This window comes from Astyanax mexicanus, chromosome 13 (genome assembly GCF_023375975.1).
Source record: "Astyanax mexicanus isolate ESR-SI-001 chromosome 13, AstMex3_surface, whole genome shotgun sequence".
NCBI lineage: Eukaryota > Metazoa > Chordata > Actinopteri > Characiformes > Acestrorhamphidae > Astyanax > Astyanax mexicanus.
Window position 1 is genome coordinate 20,703,360 of NC_064420.1, and position 19,332 is coordinate 20,722,691.

Consider the following 19,332-nt stretch of genomic DNA (forward strand, 5'->3'; position numbering starts at 1 on the left):
AATAATAACTATGTTTTGCCGTATTTAAATGTTGGTCTGTATGCTTGTGTGTTCTACAGCGCTGTGATATTGGAGATGCGTCGAGGGGAAGTCTCTCCTCCTATGCCTACATCCTTATGGTGCTGTATTTCCTGCAGCAGAGACAGCCTCCCGTTATTCCCGTTCTACAGGAGGTAAACACAAACACACAAACCCTTATGTATTGTTCATCCTACGTAATTTTAGCCCAGGTTTTAGTTACCGAAAGCCGACAAAAAAGTTCTGCTCTGAGACGAACCGGCTTTCACACCGCACTCACACAGGTGTTTAGTGTGAACTGCTGAGACACTTCAGCAGACACCTCAGAGGAGTCTGCAATTTCCCGCAGTGAAAAATTGTGCAATTCAAGACCCTGTGTCACTGATCAGTCAAGTATTATGAAAGTCACCTGATGACTGGCATTACGTTTCCATATTTCTCCTGTGGAATATTAAATAGAGAGACGCCGCCGGAGCATCCGACGGAAAGACTAGCATGTTAGAATTTTTTGTATCTTATTGCCTAGTTTGACACGCTGCTCCGCGACGTGCTCCCTGACTCCAATAGGAAGACAGAGCGTTCTCCGGTGCACAGATGTAAACACGGGGAAAAAAGTTCTCTCTGGAGTACAAAAAGCACGTAATGTTGTTGTTTTTTTTTTTTTTTTTTTTTTTTACGTTTTTCTGAGCACAAAAGCACGCAAAAGGGCTCATGTAGCCGTGATTCTCAGATTCTATGCTTCTCCCCCCCGATGACCTACGAACTCACGCGAGGACGCGGACGATGATTGGTCGGTGACTAACGTGTAGCATGCCAGTCCCCTGAGAACGAAAACGAAGATAACTGCTTAATCTGACATAGTGAACATCATGAGGGACAAAAATGTTGTGTAGTCTGAGCTTGACATTACTTATTTACTTACTGACATTTAATTACTGACAATTACTTTCTGAATAATTAAATTACTTACTGACCCAATTACTTACTGACCTACTTATGTACTGGTTGACTTGTTAATTACTTACTGAGTTTACGGATTTACTTATTTACTGGCTTAAAAACTTTGACTTAATTACTTACAGACTTCTCTGTTTACTTACTGACTTAATTACTGACTAACTTACTGACTTATTTATTTACTTAACTACCTTTTACTGATTTACTTACTATGTTACTTTCTGGAAATGTAGGTGTTTTGATCTCTTAAATTGGTGGTTTCCGTCCACCCTCAATCATAATATTTAGGAACTCAAGTTACATTAGTTACTGAATAGTAAGAATACATATTAGAGAAACTGAGATATTAGAGCTATGTGATAAATTATATTCTGTTTGGCCCTAAGTTAACTGGAAGTTTGTAAAAGTAGCGTCCTGATTCAGTTCCACCCCCTATCAGACACATAATTTCACAAACAAATATTCTGGGCTCATTTATTTATTTTATTGGTTTATGTATTTATTTACCTACTGACTGATTGACTGGCCGACTTATTCTTTATTTCATCTTAAACCTATTTAGTCTCTTAAATCAGATGTCTGGGTTATACAGTGCACATACAGTGTTTCAGAAATGTCTTGCCCTGTTGTTGTCCTGTCATGTACTTTTAATGTAATTTGTCTCCTGTGTTTTTTAAAATCCCCCGTCACAGATTTACGATGGTAACACCATGCCTCAGAGGATGGTGGACGGCTGGAACGCTTTCTTCTTTGATGATCTGGAGGAGCTGGTGAGTGGGCTTTGTGGTGAGATGGGGTCGATTGTTAAAGTTTGGGAACAGGTTTGTGTTTTCAGGTTTTGTGATCTGCTTTTCAGCGTGTTTTGTTTGTATACATCTATTATGTTTTCAGCGTCTGCGTTTGTCGGAGTTCCAGAAGAACCGGGAGACGGTGGGGGAGCTGTGGCTCGGCCTGCTGCGCTTCTACACCGAGGAGTTCGACTTCAAGGAGCACGTGATCTCCATCCGCCAGCGCAAGCGCCTCACCACCTTCGAGAAGCAGTGGACCTCCAAGTGCATCGCCATCGAAGGTACATTTCAATCACCACTGCAGAATGATGAAGCTGTGTGAAAATCTCCAATATCCTTGCATTTCCATGGAGATTGATGTGCGTATAAACAATCCTTTTAATAAACTACCTGTGCACTTTCAAAGTACTCAGTGCCTTGTTTTAAATATCAGGGTCCTCAAAATTCCACCAGTGAAGTGTGGAGCTACTTTGAACTTGTTAATGGTGTAAAAATAGTCATTTCTTTTCATGCTTAATGCTATGCTCCCTCAAGCTCCCACTTTTTATACTAAAGCTACAGTAGATAAACCTTACTGACCTCTAATCCCAATGAAACTGTTTTCTGTGTTTTTCAGATCCCTTTGACTTGAATCATAACCTTGGTGCTGGAGTCTCTCGCAAAAGTAAGAGTTGTTGTTATTTAAGTATATAAGGAAAATTACTTAATGAATCATAATTGGTTCAGAATCACTAGAATTCTTATTAAATGGTGTAATTTATAATTGTTATTTATTACTTTCTCTCCCTCTCTCTCTCTCTCTCTCTCTCTCGTTCTCTTTCTCTTTCACTCTTTCGGTCATTTAGTGACTAATTTCATCATGAAGGCGTTTATTAATGGGAGGAAGCTGTTTGGCACTCCCTTCTACCCACAGCCAGGGATGGAAGCAGTAAGTCTCATCCACAAATATGGCACATACACAAGCTAACGTATTCTCAGATTGTGGAAGATATTTATCTTGCTCTCTCTCTGTCTCTTTTCTCTCTCTCTCTCTATTTCTCTTTTAGGAGTACTTTTTTGACTCTAAGGTTCTGACGGATGGTGAATTGGCCCCGAATGATCGCTGCTGTCGTATCTGTGGAAAGATCGGTCACTATATGAAGGACTGCCCAAAGAGACGCAGGTGATGCATTACTCATAAAACTATGTGTATATGTGGCCGCTCAGATTTTGAAGTTCCTCAGAGTAACACTGTCGGGTGGCATTAGCCGCTAACCGCTAGTGGCTATTGCTAATGCTCCAGCCTTAGTGCTGGAAAAATCTGAAAATCTCAGCTTACTGTAAATAAATAGCGCTTTACTCACACAAATAAACAGTTTTCAGGATAGAAATCTGTGTAGATTAACATCCAGTTTTCTTTGACTTGAAAAGAAAATGTGTAGTAAAGTAAAAGTGCACCTTGTGTATGAAAATAGACCATAAAATAAAAGTCCTTTGATAGTGCGCCTTATAATCTGCTGTTAAAAATACAGTATTTTGAAAAGCCACATAAAAAAAATAAAATGAAAGGGCTAAAATTCAAAAAGTATGAAAAAAGTGTTGCAACATTTTTATGCCAACATGAGGTGTAAAAGAAATATCGGTATAGCAAAATTGCAAAAAAGTTAAATAGAACTTGTTGTTTTTAATTAACGATGACACATCAAGCCTTAACTCAGTATTTGCAGAGAATTACTTATAAATCTTACATGTACAAGTGGTAAAAATGCATTGGAAATGGGTACTGTTTAGATATAGATTTAGATATTATTTAGTAGTCAGTACCCAGACTGTTAAAATTAAAGTGTTCCAGACAACTGCATCATTCACACTACGGGCAAACCAACACACGCACGTTCCTTTACCCAGCTGCTGGAGGGAGGATTAAGATGAGTGTGTCATCTAGTGCACCTTACACCTGTGTTTCATGTGCTGAACCGCGTAGTTACCCTGCGCTTTTTCCTTCACCTCTGGGTACATCCAGTGTATATGGGTATAAAAAAACAATTCTGAACTTTTTGTGTGTGTTTTTGATCAGAATGAAGAAGAAGGAGAACGATAAGGATGAAGAGGTTCGGGATGAGGACCGAGAGCCCAGAGAGAGGCGCTGTTTCCAGTGTGGGGACATGGGCCACGTCCGCAGAGACTGTCCTGAATACAGACACCTCCGCCAGAGAGGAACATCTGCACCAGGTAAACACACAGACACACACGGGGGGCTGGTAATGTCACTAGTCCTGCATTTTTAATTGTAATAATTGCAATGTCCATTTTTTACAATATCATACAGTCCTAGTTTAAACACATGTTTGGGTATGTCAAAAAAAAAATTTGCTTGCTTGAAGCAGCAGGTAGGAAATTCCAGAATTGATGGAGAAAGGATTTGCTGTGTCCAAATTAAATGGATAAATCTGATTGGTTTTGCCTGGTTGAAGCTTCTGGTAGTGTTGCATTGGTGGAAAACTTTGTTTTATCTGTGGTAATGAAAAATTTGAATGGGATTTTCAGTAAAAAGACAATCTGAACATTTAAGGTGGCTCTGTATTTGAATCTTATTATTTCTGTGTCTGTCCCTTCTGTTTTTTTGTGGGTTATTGTTCTTGATTCAATAGCTGATCTCTTGTCTCTCTCTTTCAGTTCCTCAGATGGTGCGCTCCATGGTGAGCTCTCAGGCCATCCCTATTCCTCAGAGTGGGGTGTCCCAGGACCGACCCGGCAGGACCAGGCAACAGTCTGAATGTGTAAGAGCTTAAATGCTTCTTATTAAGGAGCAACAATATTGTATTGGGGGGGGGGGGGGACTGTTTTGAGCAGTAAATGTATCAAATATAATACAAAATAAATATCTGGTACTGAAAGTGTTTATTTTTTATATATAATATAACTACCTTGCTTTTAAATGTTTTTTTTTTTTTTTTTTTTTTTTGCATTTAATTCCTTTTTACCAAGAAATTTAATTCACGTATTTCTTTTTTTTTTTTTTTTTTTTTTTTTTTTTCATGTCTTTCTGTGTCCTCGCAGTCTGATACTCGTCAGACTCCCCCGTACTCCCCTCAGCCGTCTTCGTTCTCTCAGTCCTCCGTGTCTCCTCAGTCATCTCAGAGCACCAAGCCTTCCTCCGGCTCCTCTTCCTCCGCCGCTCCGTCCAAAGTCCCCCAGCCTGGTCCTGCTCCATCTCAACAGCAGCAGGTGCAGCTCTCGGTCTTCGGTTTCCCCCCGTCTCACCCGGGCCAGTTCCACCATGCCCTGGGTCTGCTGCAGCCCCACGTCCAGCCCCCTCACGGCACGCTGGCCCCCGGCTCGTGGCCCCTGCACGGCCCTCCGGTGCGAAAGGGCAAAGGAAACGCAGGGGCTGGGCAGCAGGCCGGTAGTCCTTCTGCTGTCAACCTGAATGACCCCAGCATTATCTTTGCCCAGCCAGCCGGGAGGGTGGCTGGTGTCGGGGGGCCGACCCGGGAAGGGGGGCACCACTGGCACAATCACCACCTCAACCCGGGGACACTGGTGGCTAATGGCACAGTGGGGAAAGCAGGTACACAAACCTACACACTTGGGGGAGCACTCTGAATGAAAGAGTTAATGAATGAATGTGTGTGTGTCTGTGTTTGTTTGGGACTGGGCATTTTAACTATTTGGTAATATTTTATTATAGAATACAGTTCTACACAATTATGTTAATCCCATAACTAATCGTATAGCTAAAATCTGTGAATTATTTGGTAGTTGTTAACACTTGGCATATTTTGCATTCTGCAGGATTCTATTTAAAGGCCTGGAAGGTTATTGTTAATCATAACATTTACAATAACTAGGTAGTGATCACATGCGTAGAGCTTTATATTGAACTAAATATTATAAATAAAAAACACTTTAAGAAAATGATATAGAAGGCCCAATCCCATTTCACCCCTTTACCCTAACACTTAGAGTCTTGATTTTTGTTAGGCTGGAGGGGTAGAGGGAAGTGTTAGGGGTACATGATCCTTAAAACTGATTTTTATTTTTATTTTTATTTTTTTGGAGTAAACAAATGTTAAAAGTGACAACCATGTATTACCATAAATTAATGTGTAGTTTCAATGTTTTATGTCTATTTTCCTCATAACAAGCATTTCATAAAAGCACTAGTATTTCATCTCAGTAGCTAGCTAGCTAACTTTCTCATTCAACCTTAAATGGTAAACGTATTTTTAGAGTCTGCATCATTTAAGGCAGAACTGGAAAATAAATAAATATTCAAGTTGATGAAAGCTTATTTCTACTTCCCATCACAAAGGAATTATGGAATGGACAATAATAATAATTAATTGCTGCAGCACCTGCCCCCTTTCTGAAGACATATGATGCTCTAAAATTAACTATTTAGGCAACAGCTAGGTTACTAACTTTCCATTTCTATCCAAGGGTAGTAAGGGTTGCACTAAAAAAACAAGGGGTAGGGGTACAGAAGAGAAATTGGATTGGACCTTAGTGTGCCTTAGTCAAATTAATATTGCAAATAATTTTAAAGACTAAAATGAAATACATCATTGTTTAGAGGTGTAGGAGACTCTTTAAAGAATTCAGTGTACAAAGTGCTGCTTATTGATAATTGGAATGATTGATTTTGTTTGAAGAAGATCTAATCTTTTATTAGAGTGAATGTGTGCTGTGTGAGTGCAGATATGCTGTGAGCTCAGGTAAGTGTCACAGTTAAAATGGGCTTCAGAGGGTGATCTAGAGGTGGACAATATGATCTTTTATCTTTATTGCGATGCATTTTTATCTTTATTTTTCATGCAAGACTTGTGCTTGTTTTTTTCTAGTCATGTATTGGATTGGATATCACCACAAATTAAAATACCTTAATTCCATAGTATTATTATATATTATACATATTATACTCTTTGTTTTGGCTCAAAGCTCATAATTAATTATGTTTAAATAGATGAAGTGCTGCACAAAAATCATTTTATCGTGAAGATGTGCGTCAACACTTTCAGCATATTTTCCACCTCTAGACTAAACAAGTTACATTGAGCACGCACTGCACAGGGACTTGGACTTGTTTATATTCTGGTGTGATTTTCAACCACCTCTTTTTTTTCTTCTTTTATCTCAAAATATATATTTTGCTTTTAAATTGATTGATAGGGGATCCTTAGGGCACCAGCTGTATTTGGTATTATTTTTGTGTCTTTCAGAGATGCAAGTGTTGTATCTCTGAGAGGCTGAATTCAATCAGTTTAATTGTTTAATTTGCTTAACATGCCAAAGATTGATCCGATATGTGTGCGTATCTGCTTATTTTCCTCCAAAATGTACAATCAGTGATCGGCCAATGTTTATTATATTTAAAACTGATCCTGAGAGCCAATGATACGATATTGAGAAGTTCAGGATTACAAAAGTGCTATGAAAGGCTCTTTGTTGGGGCTCCTCGTTCACAGGAACATGCTGTTTCATGTTCAACCACTAGATGGCACAATGGAGCAGCCACACAGCAACAGATGCTCATTAAAAGCCACAGTTGTATCACTCAAATTCAAATGTTTATAGAGTGAGAATTAAACACTTACCTCACTAGCACCACTAACTGGATACCCCTCTCAAAAGTGCAACTTTCAGCCCAAACAGTGAGTAGCTATTAGCCACAGCAACAATTCAGAGCTAACTAAAATTACTATAACCTACAACTCTGCAAACAGTGCAGAAAACGTTCAACCGCAACCAAAGGTACTGCAGCAACAGTCAAAAAACGTATGGAATCATGTTCAAAACCAAAAAAAAATGTTTTTAGTGCTGGACAAGCAGCCCCAGCCTGTTTACATAGTGAGCTCCACGGTGAAGTTCTTATCCCCAACTGTGAACATCTGTGAATCCCTGCTGAGTTTCACAGCGTTTTAAATGTGGTCGTTTCCAACTTGAGTGAAAAAGCACTGCACATTATAAAAGCTCTGTATAAAAATCTATTACCAAGTTTGCCTGGAATGGTAAATGTGGAAGCTAGTGCTCTGTGTTGACCAAAAAAATCACTGATTGCTCCTACTATCTAGTATGGTCTATTATCTACCTTTGTAATTTTGTACTTTAATGATGGTTAAAGACATGTTTATATAGTGTAAAAAAGAAAAGGATTGGTCCAACTATGGATTTGAAGTTTTAAAATGCCAGTCACAATGTTTCTTATGGGTATTGTGGTGGTATTTTACTATTTTGACACCAAAATACGATTTCTATATACAGCTCTGAAAAAAATAAGAGACCACTTAATGATGAGTTTCTTTGATTTTACCAAATTGAAAACCTCTGGAATATAATCAAGATGAAGATGGATGATCACAAGCCTTCACACTGCTTGAATTTTTGCACCAGGAGTGGCATACATTTATCCAAAAGCAGTGGGTAAGACTGGTGGAGGAGAACATGCCAAGATGCATGAAAACTGGGATTAAAACCAGGGTTATTCCACCAAATATTGATTTTTGAACTCAAATAGAGTTTTAACTTTATGAATATGAACTTGTTTTCTTTACATTATTTGAGGTCTGAAAGCTCTGCATCTTTTTTATTATTTTTTAACAATTTGACTATTGATAATGTTAATTTTACTCAAACATATACCTGTAAATAGTAAAATCAGAGAAACTGATTCAGAAACTGAAGTGGTCTCTTATTTTTTTTTCCAGAGCTGTATATATTTATGCTACTGATGATGAAATTCAGGATTTAAAGTCTTATTTGCTGATTTAAGGATAGTAAAAACAAGAAAGCAATAGCTTAAATATAGAAATGCTTAACACTTGTTTTTGTGTTGTCTCAGAAGCAGGTTTCCAGGCTGCGTTTGGCGGTGTAGCTCCGGCGTCTCGCTCGTGGGAGCACAGCGGCGGTGCTGGTTCATTCTCTCTTTCACCCTCCTGGGCTTACCGTATGCCCCAGTCCTACCTGCAGCAACCCAACAAACCCTTCATCTCACAGGGTACGAGAGGTGTGTGTGTTTAAATACTGTGCTGAACCATAGGTCTTTAGGAAGCTGTAGAACTGTGATGTCAAAAATAATTTGTTTGTTTATATGTTTACTTATATTACATATATTCCATGGTTCCTGAGAATCCATAAAAAGTCTGTATACCAGTGGCGTGCAGTTAATATAACCACTCCCCAACCCCCGCAACAAACTCACCAGTCAGGCTTTTATTGTGAATTAGTTTCACGTTGAAGGGGAGCCTTTAAAAAGGCTTTTTAAAATGATATGACACAATATTTGTCTGATTTGCAGCCGCAATTCCATGATAGTTAGCTTACTACTGAACTAATCCAGCATGAGCTCCGTTTTACACTAAGCAATGCATAGCCTCTTCAGCACAGCGCTGAGCAGGGGTTAGACAGCCATGGCCCCGCCCCCGCAGTGAAAATCATGATTCTGATTAGTTAGATTCTCCTATGACTTTGCTAATAGATTCATTACTACACCCTTCAAAAAATCAGGAGAAGGGTCACACAGACACACGCAGGGGCAGAAGCCATTTTAAAAAGCTTTGATTGGTTAAAACCGCTGTCAGTCAGATAAGAGTTTCGTAGCAACTGAAAAACACAGACTAATGCTTTGAATTAGTTGCTGTTTTTTTAGTTAAAATAAATGCTTATAGTTTACAATAACTATAATATATATATATATTTATATATATATATATATATATATATATATATATATATTCCTTAATAAATATTATGTAATGTTTTGCATGCACTTATTGTCACCCCCTCTCTGAAGGGTTAGAAAAGCCTCACTGCACACCACTGCTGTATACACTATATATAGTGGCACACTTAAAATCCTTCAATTTTACCAAAAATACTCAGTGTGCCTTATAATTTGGTGCAAATTGTGTATGAATTTTACCAGTCAGGTTATAAGGAGCAGTAAAACCAAAATGCATTTATTTTATTATATTTTATACTTGCTGATTTATCTAATGACGTTTTTCTCCTGCGCTTTTCTCTTCACAGGTGCAGTGGCAAACCAACACTTCCCCCTTCTTCAGTCCGGTCGGCACGTCAATCTTAGCTACGTTCAGCAGAAGAAATGAGTTCTGACACTTTCTTTTGAATCCAACGCCCAAGGTCCTTATAAAAAAAAAAAAGAAAACAATGAAGAAAAAGAAGAAAGAAAGAGAAAAAAAAGAATCAACTTTGCATCATTTGGTCTCAAGACTTTTTAAAATGAATTTTATCATTTTTTGTACAGTTTTTACGTTCTATTTTTTGTCTCATCACATTGATTTGTGATAAGAAATGTCAAATATTTTAATACCCCCATTTTTGGAGGGGTCCAAAAAGTGTTTTTATTTGTTGTGTAAAGCAAGGATTTAAAGCAATCCTGTTTATTTTTATTGGTGTATTCATATTTTGCTTGCATAAGGACAAAGGCTTTGGGTAGGAATTTGTTTTAAGAAAATCAGCATACCACCCCATAATTATGTAGTGCCAAAAACTTACTTTTCTCTCCCTCTCTCCAGTAAACAATGATAAAAATGCAAAAGGAATAAAAAAATCAAGAAAATACCAAAAAGAAAAAAACTAAAAAAAAAAAGATAAATAAAGAAAAAGCAAACCAATCTGTTGATGTCATGATTTTTATTATGTAAACTTAGTCCTTTTTTTCCCCTGTCTCTGTGTAAAGGTAAAGGTCTCTCACTCTGGCATGTTTAAACTTACTTCCCTTGTTTAAACCTTGGTGTGAAGTCTTTAACTCCATGGCTTTTTCTAACTTCTCCATTGTAGAACTTGCGCTACCACATGTCCAATACTGCAGCAACTTTTAACATGAAATGGAAATTCAAATAAGAAGTGCCTGCTTCCTCCCTGACCTGAAATTACCTGAAAACAAATTGTTCAACATCATGGTTTAGTTGAAGGATACCAAAAGCTATCAGAGATTTCAGCTGTCAGTTTCTACTGTGAGGAACATAGTGAGGAAATGGAAGATCACAGGAACAGTTCTAGTTAAGACCCGAAGTGGCAGACCAAGAAAAATCTCAGATAAGCAGAGAAGAAGGATGGTGAGAACAGTCATAGTCAACCCTTAGACCTCCAGAGCTCCAGAGACCTACATCATCTTTGCAGAAGTAGAGGCTGTATGGGAGAGTAAGGCAGAAGAAGTCTTTTCTGAGCACACGCCACAAACAGAGTCGCATCAGGTATGCTACAGCACATTTGGACAAGCCAGCTTCATTTTGGAATAAGGTTCTGTGGACTGATGAAACTAAAATTGAATTATTTAGAGGGCGGTATGCACGGTGGAAAATAACGCAGCATTCCAAGACAAATACTTAAAGCTCCCCGCAGTAAAATGTGGTGGTGGTTCCATCATGCTGTGGGGCTGTGTGATCAGTGTAGGTACTGGGAATCTTGTTAAAGATGAGGGTCACATGAATTCCAGTCAATATCAGCAGATTCTTGAGAACAATGTTCAAGAATCAGTGACAAAGTTGAAGTTGCACCGGGGCTGGATACTTCAACAAGACAACAACCCTAAACACTAAACTATGCTCAAAATCTACTGAGGCATTCATGCAGAGGAACAAGTACAATGTTCCAGAGTGATCATCTCAGTCTTTTATTCTATTAACTATGGACATTTCTCCCAAATTACAAACAAAAATATTGTCATTTAAAGCATTTATTAGCAGAAAATAAGAAATGGCTGAAATAACCAAAAAAAGACACAGAGCTTTCAGATCTCAAATAATGCAAAGAAAACAAGTTCATAATTGTAAAGTTTTAAGAGTTCTGAAATCAATATTTGGTGGAATAACCCTGTTTTTTAATCACAGTTTTCATGCATCTTGGCATGTTCTCCTTCACCAGTCTTACACACTGCTTTTGGATAACTTTATGCCACTCCTGGGGCAAAAATTCAAGCAGTTCAGCTTGGTCTGATGGCTTGTGATCATCCATCTTCCTCTTGATTATATTTTAGAGGTTTTCAGTTTGGTAAAATCAAGGAAAAACATAATTAAGTGGTCTCTTGGTCTCATCAATGTTTATCCAGAGCTTTATATATTAAAGTTAAACAACAATTACATACAGTTCAAAACCCTGTATTCGGGCTGCAAGAACATTTGTGAGTTTTTTTATTTTGCAGACATGTTTATATGTTGCGACAGCTGAATTTTGGCAGTGTTCCTGAACTTTGTGTCCAGTGCCTTTCCACACTAGAAGCTCTTTGACCTGCATAACAGGTAACTTTTAACACATTTGGAATGACGGTCATTAAAGTCTCTCCTCCCTCTAGATCTACAGTATAAAGCTTTGAGGAGCTGTAGTGTTCAGCAGTTCTTTCAGAATGGAGTCTGTACTGAGATATCTGGACTGGATGTCTGTGGGCTTGGCCCTGCTGGGTGGTCTGGTCTCTCTGGTTCTGCTGGAGATCTTCAGGTTGAACTCTTTCATCAGCCGAAGTCCTCCTGGACCGAAACCAATGCTATTCGTGGGGAACCTGCCTCAGTTCATGAAGGAGAAAATGGCCTATATTAGATCTGTGCGTTTTTTTTCCCCAGCTTTTATTGTTATTTTTGTAAGCTCTCAATAAGCTTTAAATACTAAATAATTGGTTTAAAATCAAATGCTGTTCTCCAGTGCTCTTAGCACTCTTGTATCTGATCTAGACGTTTTCATAAAGATTATGATCTGTCTTCATTGTTTTTAGTATTAATCAGGAATAAATAATCTATCATCGCACTACTGTCTCTCAGTACCAAGATTTTTAAAGAGCATTCTACTGGCTTCTGTTTTTTAGTAAGTTAGTAGGTGGCAGATGTTTTGAAACTTTTAGAAAATGTGTTACAGTTGCATGAAGCACATATTCTTATGCACATCTTGCACCTCTTCAGATGCCTAAATATGGGGAGATGTGCTCGATGTATCTGGGAAGAAAGCCTACGATTGTGCTGAATAGCGTGCAGATTGCAAAGGAAGCTTTCGTTCAGAATGGGGCAGTGTTTTCTGGAAGGCCATCCTTGCCTTTAATACGATGGATCAACAAAGGTTATGGTGAGTATGGCACAAGTTCTTAACTTCTAGTAGATCCTACTGTAGACAATCTCCTACCACCATTTTTCACTTATTTCCTTTAATTTGAATCTCTCTCTCGGACAACCTCAGGTATCATAGGGGCCACGTATGGTCATTCTTGGAGACAGCAGCGCCGGTTTGCTCTGCACACTCTGCGTGATTTTGGACTGGGGAAGAAAAGTGTGGAGGAGCGTGTGGCTGAAGAGGCACGATACCTCATCAAGGAGATGCTCAAACAAGAAGGTAGATAAGTAGTATAACTTTAGTTTCATTCACCAACTAAGAAACAGGATATTCTGGTCTCATCTTCTCGTCTTCTTTTGTGTAATTTGTCTTGAAGGAAAGGCTTTCTACCCTATCCACCCCATCATGAATGCGGTCTCCAACATCATCTGCTCCATCGTCTTTGGAGACCGCTTTGATTATGATGACAAGTGCTTTGCTGAACTTCTGGCAATTTTAAATGAGAACATTCGGCTAGCCGGTTCATTCGTGGGACAGGTTAGAACTAACATGTCATGTTATTTACCTAATTTTCTCAGTAAACATCAGAGATGAGGTTCTCTTTGGACCCTGAACATCATAATCATGTGCAACTCTGGTCTCTGTTTCTTATAATTTAGGGTTAATTTTGTGTTATCACGCGTGCATGGTGGACAGTATACTGGAACACTTCACTGTAACCCCCTACTACATTATGCTACATTGTTCTCTTGCAGATCTTCAACTTGGTTCCCTTTATAAAACACTTTCCAGGGCCTCAACAAAAGTTCAAGCAAAATCTAGACTCCTTAAACAAGTTCATCTTTGATGAGGTAGAGAAGCACAGGAAGACTCTGGACCCTGAAAACCTCCGGGACTTCATTGACGCCTACCTGGTTGAGATGAACAAGGTAAGAGAACCAGGAGAAGCAGGCAGGCAACAACTTAAATGACAAGAGACTTCAGGAGAAAGAGCACATTTGGGACTCTTTCTGCAGCACACTTTATAGGTCCTTCATAGTTCTCCAGCACATGTGTCTCTAATAAAATCTGATTTTAAAGCTGCTATTTTACAGAATGGAATCTTTTCTCTCTTTTTTTTTGAGCAGCAAGAGGCAAATGAAGACTCCACGTTTCATGAGAACAACATGGTGAGGTCAACCATTGACCTGTTTGGTGCTGGGACAGAGACTACAGCAAACACTCTTAGATGGGGCCTCATTTACATGATGGAGTACCCTGATGTGCAAGGTACTGCTACAGTTCACCAATTACTATCTGTATTTTATATTTGTCCTCTCAATTGTGATGTTAGGAACAAATGAACTCAAAATGTACTATTCTAATGGTTTCTCGTGTGCCTTGTTGACATTATCTCAGAGCGCTGTCACGAGGAGATTGTTCGAGTTTTGGGTTTTGACCGTTTTCCCTCCATGGATGACCGTGCACAGCTTCCATACACTCTAGCCACTGTTCATGAGATCCAGCGCTATGCTAACATTGTTCCTCTTGGCGTGATACACGAGACTACACAACCAACCAAGCTGAGAGGATACCATATACCAGCGGTAACCACTGAAGCCTACCAGATCTTTCTGTTTTTGACTTTTTTTATGTCCACATCCACTAATTGTTCTCATTGCAGGGAACAAATATCATGGCCAATCTAACGGCCATCATGGCTGATAAAGACCACTGGAAGTACCCAAACACATTCAACCCAGAGAACTTTCTGGATGAGAAAGGACAGTTCTGCAAAAATGACTCCTTCCTGCCCTTTTCTCTGGGTAAGTCTGCTGAAAGTTTCTACCTTCAAAGTTAAGTATGTATGTGAATATCAGCAGTGAACATCGTTTGTATGTGTTCTTCTGCAGGTCCGAGAGTTTGTCTGGGTGAGACTTTGGCGAGGACAGAGCTCTTTATCTTCTTTACCTCTCTGATCCAGCAGCTTAAGTTTTCATGGCCTCCTGGAGCTCCACGTCCAAACATGGATGGCATTGTGGGGCCAATTCGCGGCAATTTACCCTTTAATACAATCTGTCGCAGCAGGGAGACCACTAATTAGAACCATGTGCAGCCTTAATGTTATGAACAGAGATTATAAACCCTGATTGGAGGACTTGTTTGGTTTGGTTTCTCTGAATCACTTCACATTTGTATACGTTTAACCTGGGAGAAATGTATAATATATATTTTGGAAATTGTCTGAAAGTTTGTCCAAGTTGTAGAGTTCACAATCAGATTCATACTCATTATTCATTGCAATTATTTAATTATTTGTGAAATCTTTTTTTTTAGTTTTCAGCATAATGAATACTTATTTTTATACATTTAATATAAATAGTGCTTAGTATGTCTTCTATGTAAAGAAATAAACACATTCTGTTTTCATTTAATGGTGTTGCTTTATTTGTGCTTTTTTTATAACTGTGATTCTATGTTACTAAAGTCTTTTTAGGTTAGATGTTTTTGTCCACTAGATTTTTCAGAGAGTACACTCACCTGTGAAAGGTTTTAGAACCTTTAGAAGCCACCCCACATTGGCTTAAAATGCAAACTTTGGCCTGGTCATTCCAGGACCCTTTTTTCTGCCAGATCCAGTCTATTATGCATTTGCTTGAGGATTCTAGGTGTTTCAAGGTTTAACTAAAGTCCTCTCTGGACGGGATTAGTTTCTCAGGGGGACGTCTATGAAAAATATTTCACATTTCTACTCAGTGATAAAACTCTTTCATTCAATTGAAAAAATGAGTAACAGTGAGTTTTTTGGTTTTCTCAGTCACATGACATTGTGTTCAGTAGCTCCTCCATTTCCACTTGCTGTTTTGTTTACGTGGATCTCTGTGGAAATGCGGATATGCGAAATGGATAAGGTGAAAAGGAACATAATAAAAATTGCAAAGAAACAAGAGGACTACAGTTTGTAATTTTTGAAGGACAATGTTATCCTCAACGCTGAGTGCAGGTATAAAAATGAATAGTGATGAGTGCAGAAACAAGGAAGTGGTCTGCATAGGATTGGAAGAGAGCTGCATCTGCATAGGACAGGGCTGCCACTTGGTGAAACGGGCCTGTGTGGTGTAAGTGCTGATGTTGATGCATAAAGCATATTTTATTTCATTTCATAATCAATTCAATTTATTTAATTAAATAAATAAATAAATTATTAATAAATAATATGCTCAGTGTTTAATGTTAGATTAAAATTACATTGGTTTAATACACTGTAAATTCATTGTTTTTGAGTAAATGGTAGCAGGCTTCTCGCGAGAATGTTTGGCGGATATGAGAACTGTGTTGTTGTTTTTTTTAACTAAGTAGCAGCTAATATCTCGATGCTCTGCTAGCTCACAATATATACAAGCACCGACGTCTGCAGTAAAAACGGACAGTAATTTTTTTTTTTCCAAAAGTACTCAAAGACTTAAGAACCTCTTTTCTCAACAAGTAGTCAACCATACTGTGTGGCACCCAAGCTAAGACGATAAAAGATGTGTCCAAGAAATAAATGCCGGTTTGGAAGAACTGAGAGAGCTACAGGAGGTGAATCCTGCCAAAAATAAAACTGAAATGGAAACACTAAAACTGTTTTGCACTTTCTTTTTCCGAACATGTGTGAAAATATATGACAAAATTAAAAACAAAATTAAATCACTTCCATTTCCAATTAAATTTTTCACCTAAGCATGTCCTATACAAAAATAAAATGTAAATTAAAAAGGCTTTTTGCCATTTTATTTTCATTTCCATACAGGTATTTTACAGTCAAATCTAAAATGAAAAAGCTAATTGTGAAATGAAAAATAAAAGCTTCACTTTGGTCTTGCATTTGCTTGATGAACTGCATAATAAAATTTCAAAAATAAAATCTAAATTAAATGATAACGTTTTTATTTATTAGTCATTGCAATAGGCTGCATGTCTGTCAGAATAAAAAAGAAAACACAAAATGGAAAAATCAATAGCAAAAATTAAAATGTAAACTGAGGCTCGCTGCTGCTGAACCGCGGCCTCGGCAGCCCCTGCCCAACCGCGGGTAGTCGACTCCGGTGCACGGCACTACGCAGAGTATGTGCTGAACGGTCTCTCTCGCCCCAGACGCTGCGGGCGGCTGAGGCTGCAGTTCACCGCTGTATCCTAGTGCCGTGCGCTGGAGTCAAGTACCCGCGGTTTTCAGATTCACGGTCAAGTCATCCGCGCTGTGAATTTACATACCGGTATACGCGCGATATTATCGTAAACAGACGCGCAGGCTGATATCACGCTAAAATAGCCCAGAGAACGGGAGACTGACACGTTTTAATCGCTCATATTAATTCACACGCTATTCCCAGAAACAGAAGAAAAACGGATTAAAATCACTCACCACTACATTTTGTGTGGTAATTTACATTATCTATTTAATACCCATATATAATGCCATAACAATCCCACCAGTGTTTGAAAGAGAGTCATTTTTATATCACCAGTGCATTCTGAAGTGCTATTTAATGTATTTAATTAATTAAGTATTTTTAGATAAGAGATGCAGTTTTAGTAGTTTTATAAATCCATGCCTAACAATGGTGTAATACTTTTGTTCCTCTATAAGTGTTTGCGGGATTGGTGGGCTCGCTGAATTTTGTTCATTAAAAACGTGTTCAGATGTATGTTCTTGTTAGAACGAACGTTATTCATTAATCTATACAATTACGTCTATATTTTTTTCGTTCGATTCAAAATTAAACAGACCCACAGACCCAAACACCATACAAAAGTTAAAATGAAATTTGTCAAGATTTTCCCAAAAGGCCACAACAGATCCACTATTATGTGAAAGAGGTAGACTATGGCCCCTGCAAGTGTGGGCAAATTTCACTGCAATGTTTTTTTTTTTTTTATATTTTTTTAAATGCATATATAATGAAATATAGAATAATGAAATATAATATATAACAAGCGGCAATGGTAGGCTGTCATCCCTGCAAATGTGTGCAAATTTTACTGCATTGTTTTTTTTTTTTAAATACTTGCTATTATTAGATAAATTCTGTTTCTTATTTTTCCAATATGCCAAAACAAGGCCACTACCATGTAAGAGAGGCAGTCCTATCAGTTCCTGAGGTTATCAGCACTATATGAAAGCAGCTCGCGGGCAGGAATTTGCCTGCAACCTTCGCCACCTGACACCTCCAAGCCAATCCGAGGCCGGTCCCTTGCAGTGTTGCGGCCGGCTTCGACGACAACGCCGCCGTGAATCTTCTGGGCGGTCTGTGGGGACCCATTTACCTCTTAACTATGGCGTCATTTTACTGCCAAAAGTCGAGAGCAAAGTTTTGAATGCAAGATCCTATTTCATGCAGCGCTCACGGACTTTATTTGCTCACATGTAAAAAATATAGGTGTGCTCACACAAATTTACCATGCTCTCTCTCAGATTAACTCCTCTTGTACGAATCTGCGCGCGCGCTCTCAGATATATCACCCTCGTGTGCTATCTGGCTGTTAATGTTGCAAGAGTGGCATAATGCCTCTTTTGGCATTATGAGAATTTTAATTTGAAGCATGGATTAAAAAAAACTAAAATTAATATAAAACTCTCTCTCTCTCTCTCTCTCTCTCTCTCTCTCTCTCTGTTGATCACCCATCTGCCTCTTGATTATATTCCACAGGTTTTGAATTTGGCAAAATTAAAGAAACTCATAATTTTTAAGTGGTCTCTTATTTTTTCCAGAGCTGTATAGCGAGAAGGAGTTTTCACTGAATTTGTGAAAAGCCAAAATACTTTATACAGAACAATGGACACTTTATAATAAGTCTTATTTCAGTCTTTTTTCTAACAGAGCAATGGAGCATTTTGAATGAGCAGGTCCAGACCTCACCCACCTCCCCTGACCCAAGCACAACTGGAAGTGTTGCTGTGTAAAGAGGCCAGCAGAGCTAACAAACAGCAAGTTTAATTAATTTTCTCTGTGCTTGACATCAGTTCACTACCTCTAAACAAACTGCCTGTTTCCAGCTGAAAGATACGAGCTGTACAGGGCTACTAAAATAACATTAGCAGAGCTAACCTAAGTTTGTCTTTGCTTTTCTCTTTGGAATATTCTTTTACATGTGGGTTAAGTTGCACTGTTGTGGTAGACTTTGTGTGATTAGAACAGCACTGCTAAAGTAAATGTATTATTTTTGTGGCAATGCTGACGTAAACATACTGTGCTTGTTTGCTGGGATATCACAAAGGTAAAGATGCAAAGGTAAATTGTTTGAAATAGTTTTGTAATTACTTTTCTTTGAAAAGCTAGAGAATATTTTTGGAAAATTGTATTTATTTAATGGTGAAAAAAGTTAGTTGTTCGCAGACGTGTTTATTTGTTGCGACAGCTGAATGTTGGCGGGGTTCCTGAACTTTGTGTGCACTGCCTTTCCACACTAGAAGCTCATTGACCTGCATAACAGGTAACTTTTAACACATATGTAATAATATGAATTAAACAGAAGTTTTGTAATTGCTATATCTTTGCAAGACAAAGAATTC

General features: G+C 38.4%; 2 protein-coding genes across 7 annotated transcripts in view; both read left to right on the forward strand.

Annotated features, from left to right (window-relative positions):
* Positions 1 to 9,908, forward strand: part of tut4 (terminal uridylyl transferase 4) — a 31,314-nt gene extending 21,406 nt beyond the window's left edge. The window contains exons 20-30 of one of the 6 annotated variants that reach the window (XM_015601239.3): positions 60 to 173; positions 1,668 to 1,745; positions 1,867 to 2,044; positions 2,380 to 2,427; positions 2,609 to 2,691; positions 2,810 to 2,925; positions 3,820 to 3,974; positions 4,419 to 4,522; positions 4,803 to 5,313; positions 8,584 to 8,748; positions 9,771 to 9,908. In XM_015601239.3, the coding sequence (XP_015456725.3) occupies positions 60 to 173; positions 1,668 to 1,745; positions 1,867 to 2,044; positions 2,380 to 2,427; positions 2,609 to 2,691; positions 2,810 to 2,925; positions 3,820 to 3,974; positions 4,419 to 4,522; positions 4,803 to 5,313; positions 8,584 to 8,748; positions 9,771 to 9,850 (1,632 nt within the window). In that variant the 3' untranslated portion in view covers positions 9,851 to 9,908. Of the gene's footprint in view, positions 1 to 59; positions 174 to 1,667; positions 1,746 to 1,866; positions 2,045 to 2,379; positions 2,428 to 2,608; positions 2,692 to 2,809; positions 2,926 to 3,819; positions 3,975 to 4,418; positions 4,523 to 4,802; positions 5,314 to 8,583; positions 8,749 to 9,770 lie in introns of those variants that run through there. The other 5 variants (XM_022664249.2, XM_022664248.2, XM_022664250.2 and 2 more) reach the window with 5 other exon arrangements.
* Positions 9,909 to 12,060: 2,152 nt separating this feature from the next.
* LOC111190546 (cytochrome P450 2B4-like) lies at positions 12,061 to 15,214 on the forward strand. Its single transcript, XM_022664243.2, has 9 exons — positions 12,061 to 12,303; positions 12,656 to 12,815; positions 12,927 to 13,079; positions 13,177 to 13,337; positions 13,556 to 13,729; positions 13,928 to 14,069; positions 14,199 to 14,386; positions 14,464 to 14,605; positions 14,693 to 15,214. Exons 1-9 carry the CDS (start codon positions 12,109 to 12,111, stop codon positions 14,881 to 14,883), a joined length of 1,506 nt encoding a protein of 501 aa, XP_022519964.2. The 5' UTR covers positions 12,061 to 12,108; the 3' UTR covers positions 14,884 to 15,214.
* The last annotated feature ends 4,118 nt before the right edge of the window (positions 15,215 to 19,332 follow it).

What these genes read in the sequence shown, in the direction of transcription:
- LOC111190546 (XM_022664243.2), top strand. Translation starts at nt 12,109, where the DNA reads ATGGAGTCTGTACTGAGATATCTGGACTGGATGTCTGTGGGCTTGGCC. An exon ending in GGAGATGCTCAAACAAGAAG is followed by an intron (nt 13,080 to 13,176) that starts GTAGATAAGTAG and finishes TTTGTCTTGAAG; the next exon opens with GAAAGGCTTTCTACCCTATC. An exon ending in GGAGTACCCTGATGTGCAAG is followed by an intron (nt 14,070 to 14,198) that starts GTACTGCTACAG and finishes ACATTATCTCAG; the next exon opens with AGCGCTGTCACGAGGAGATT.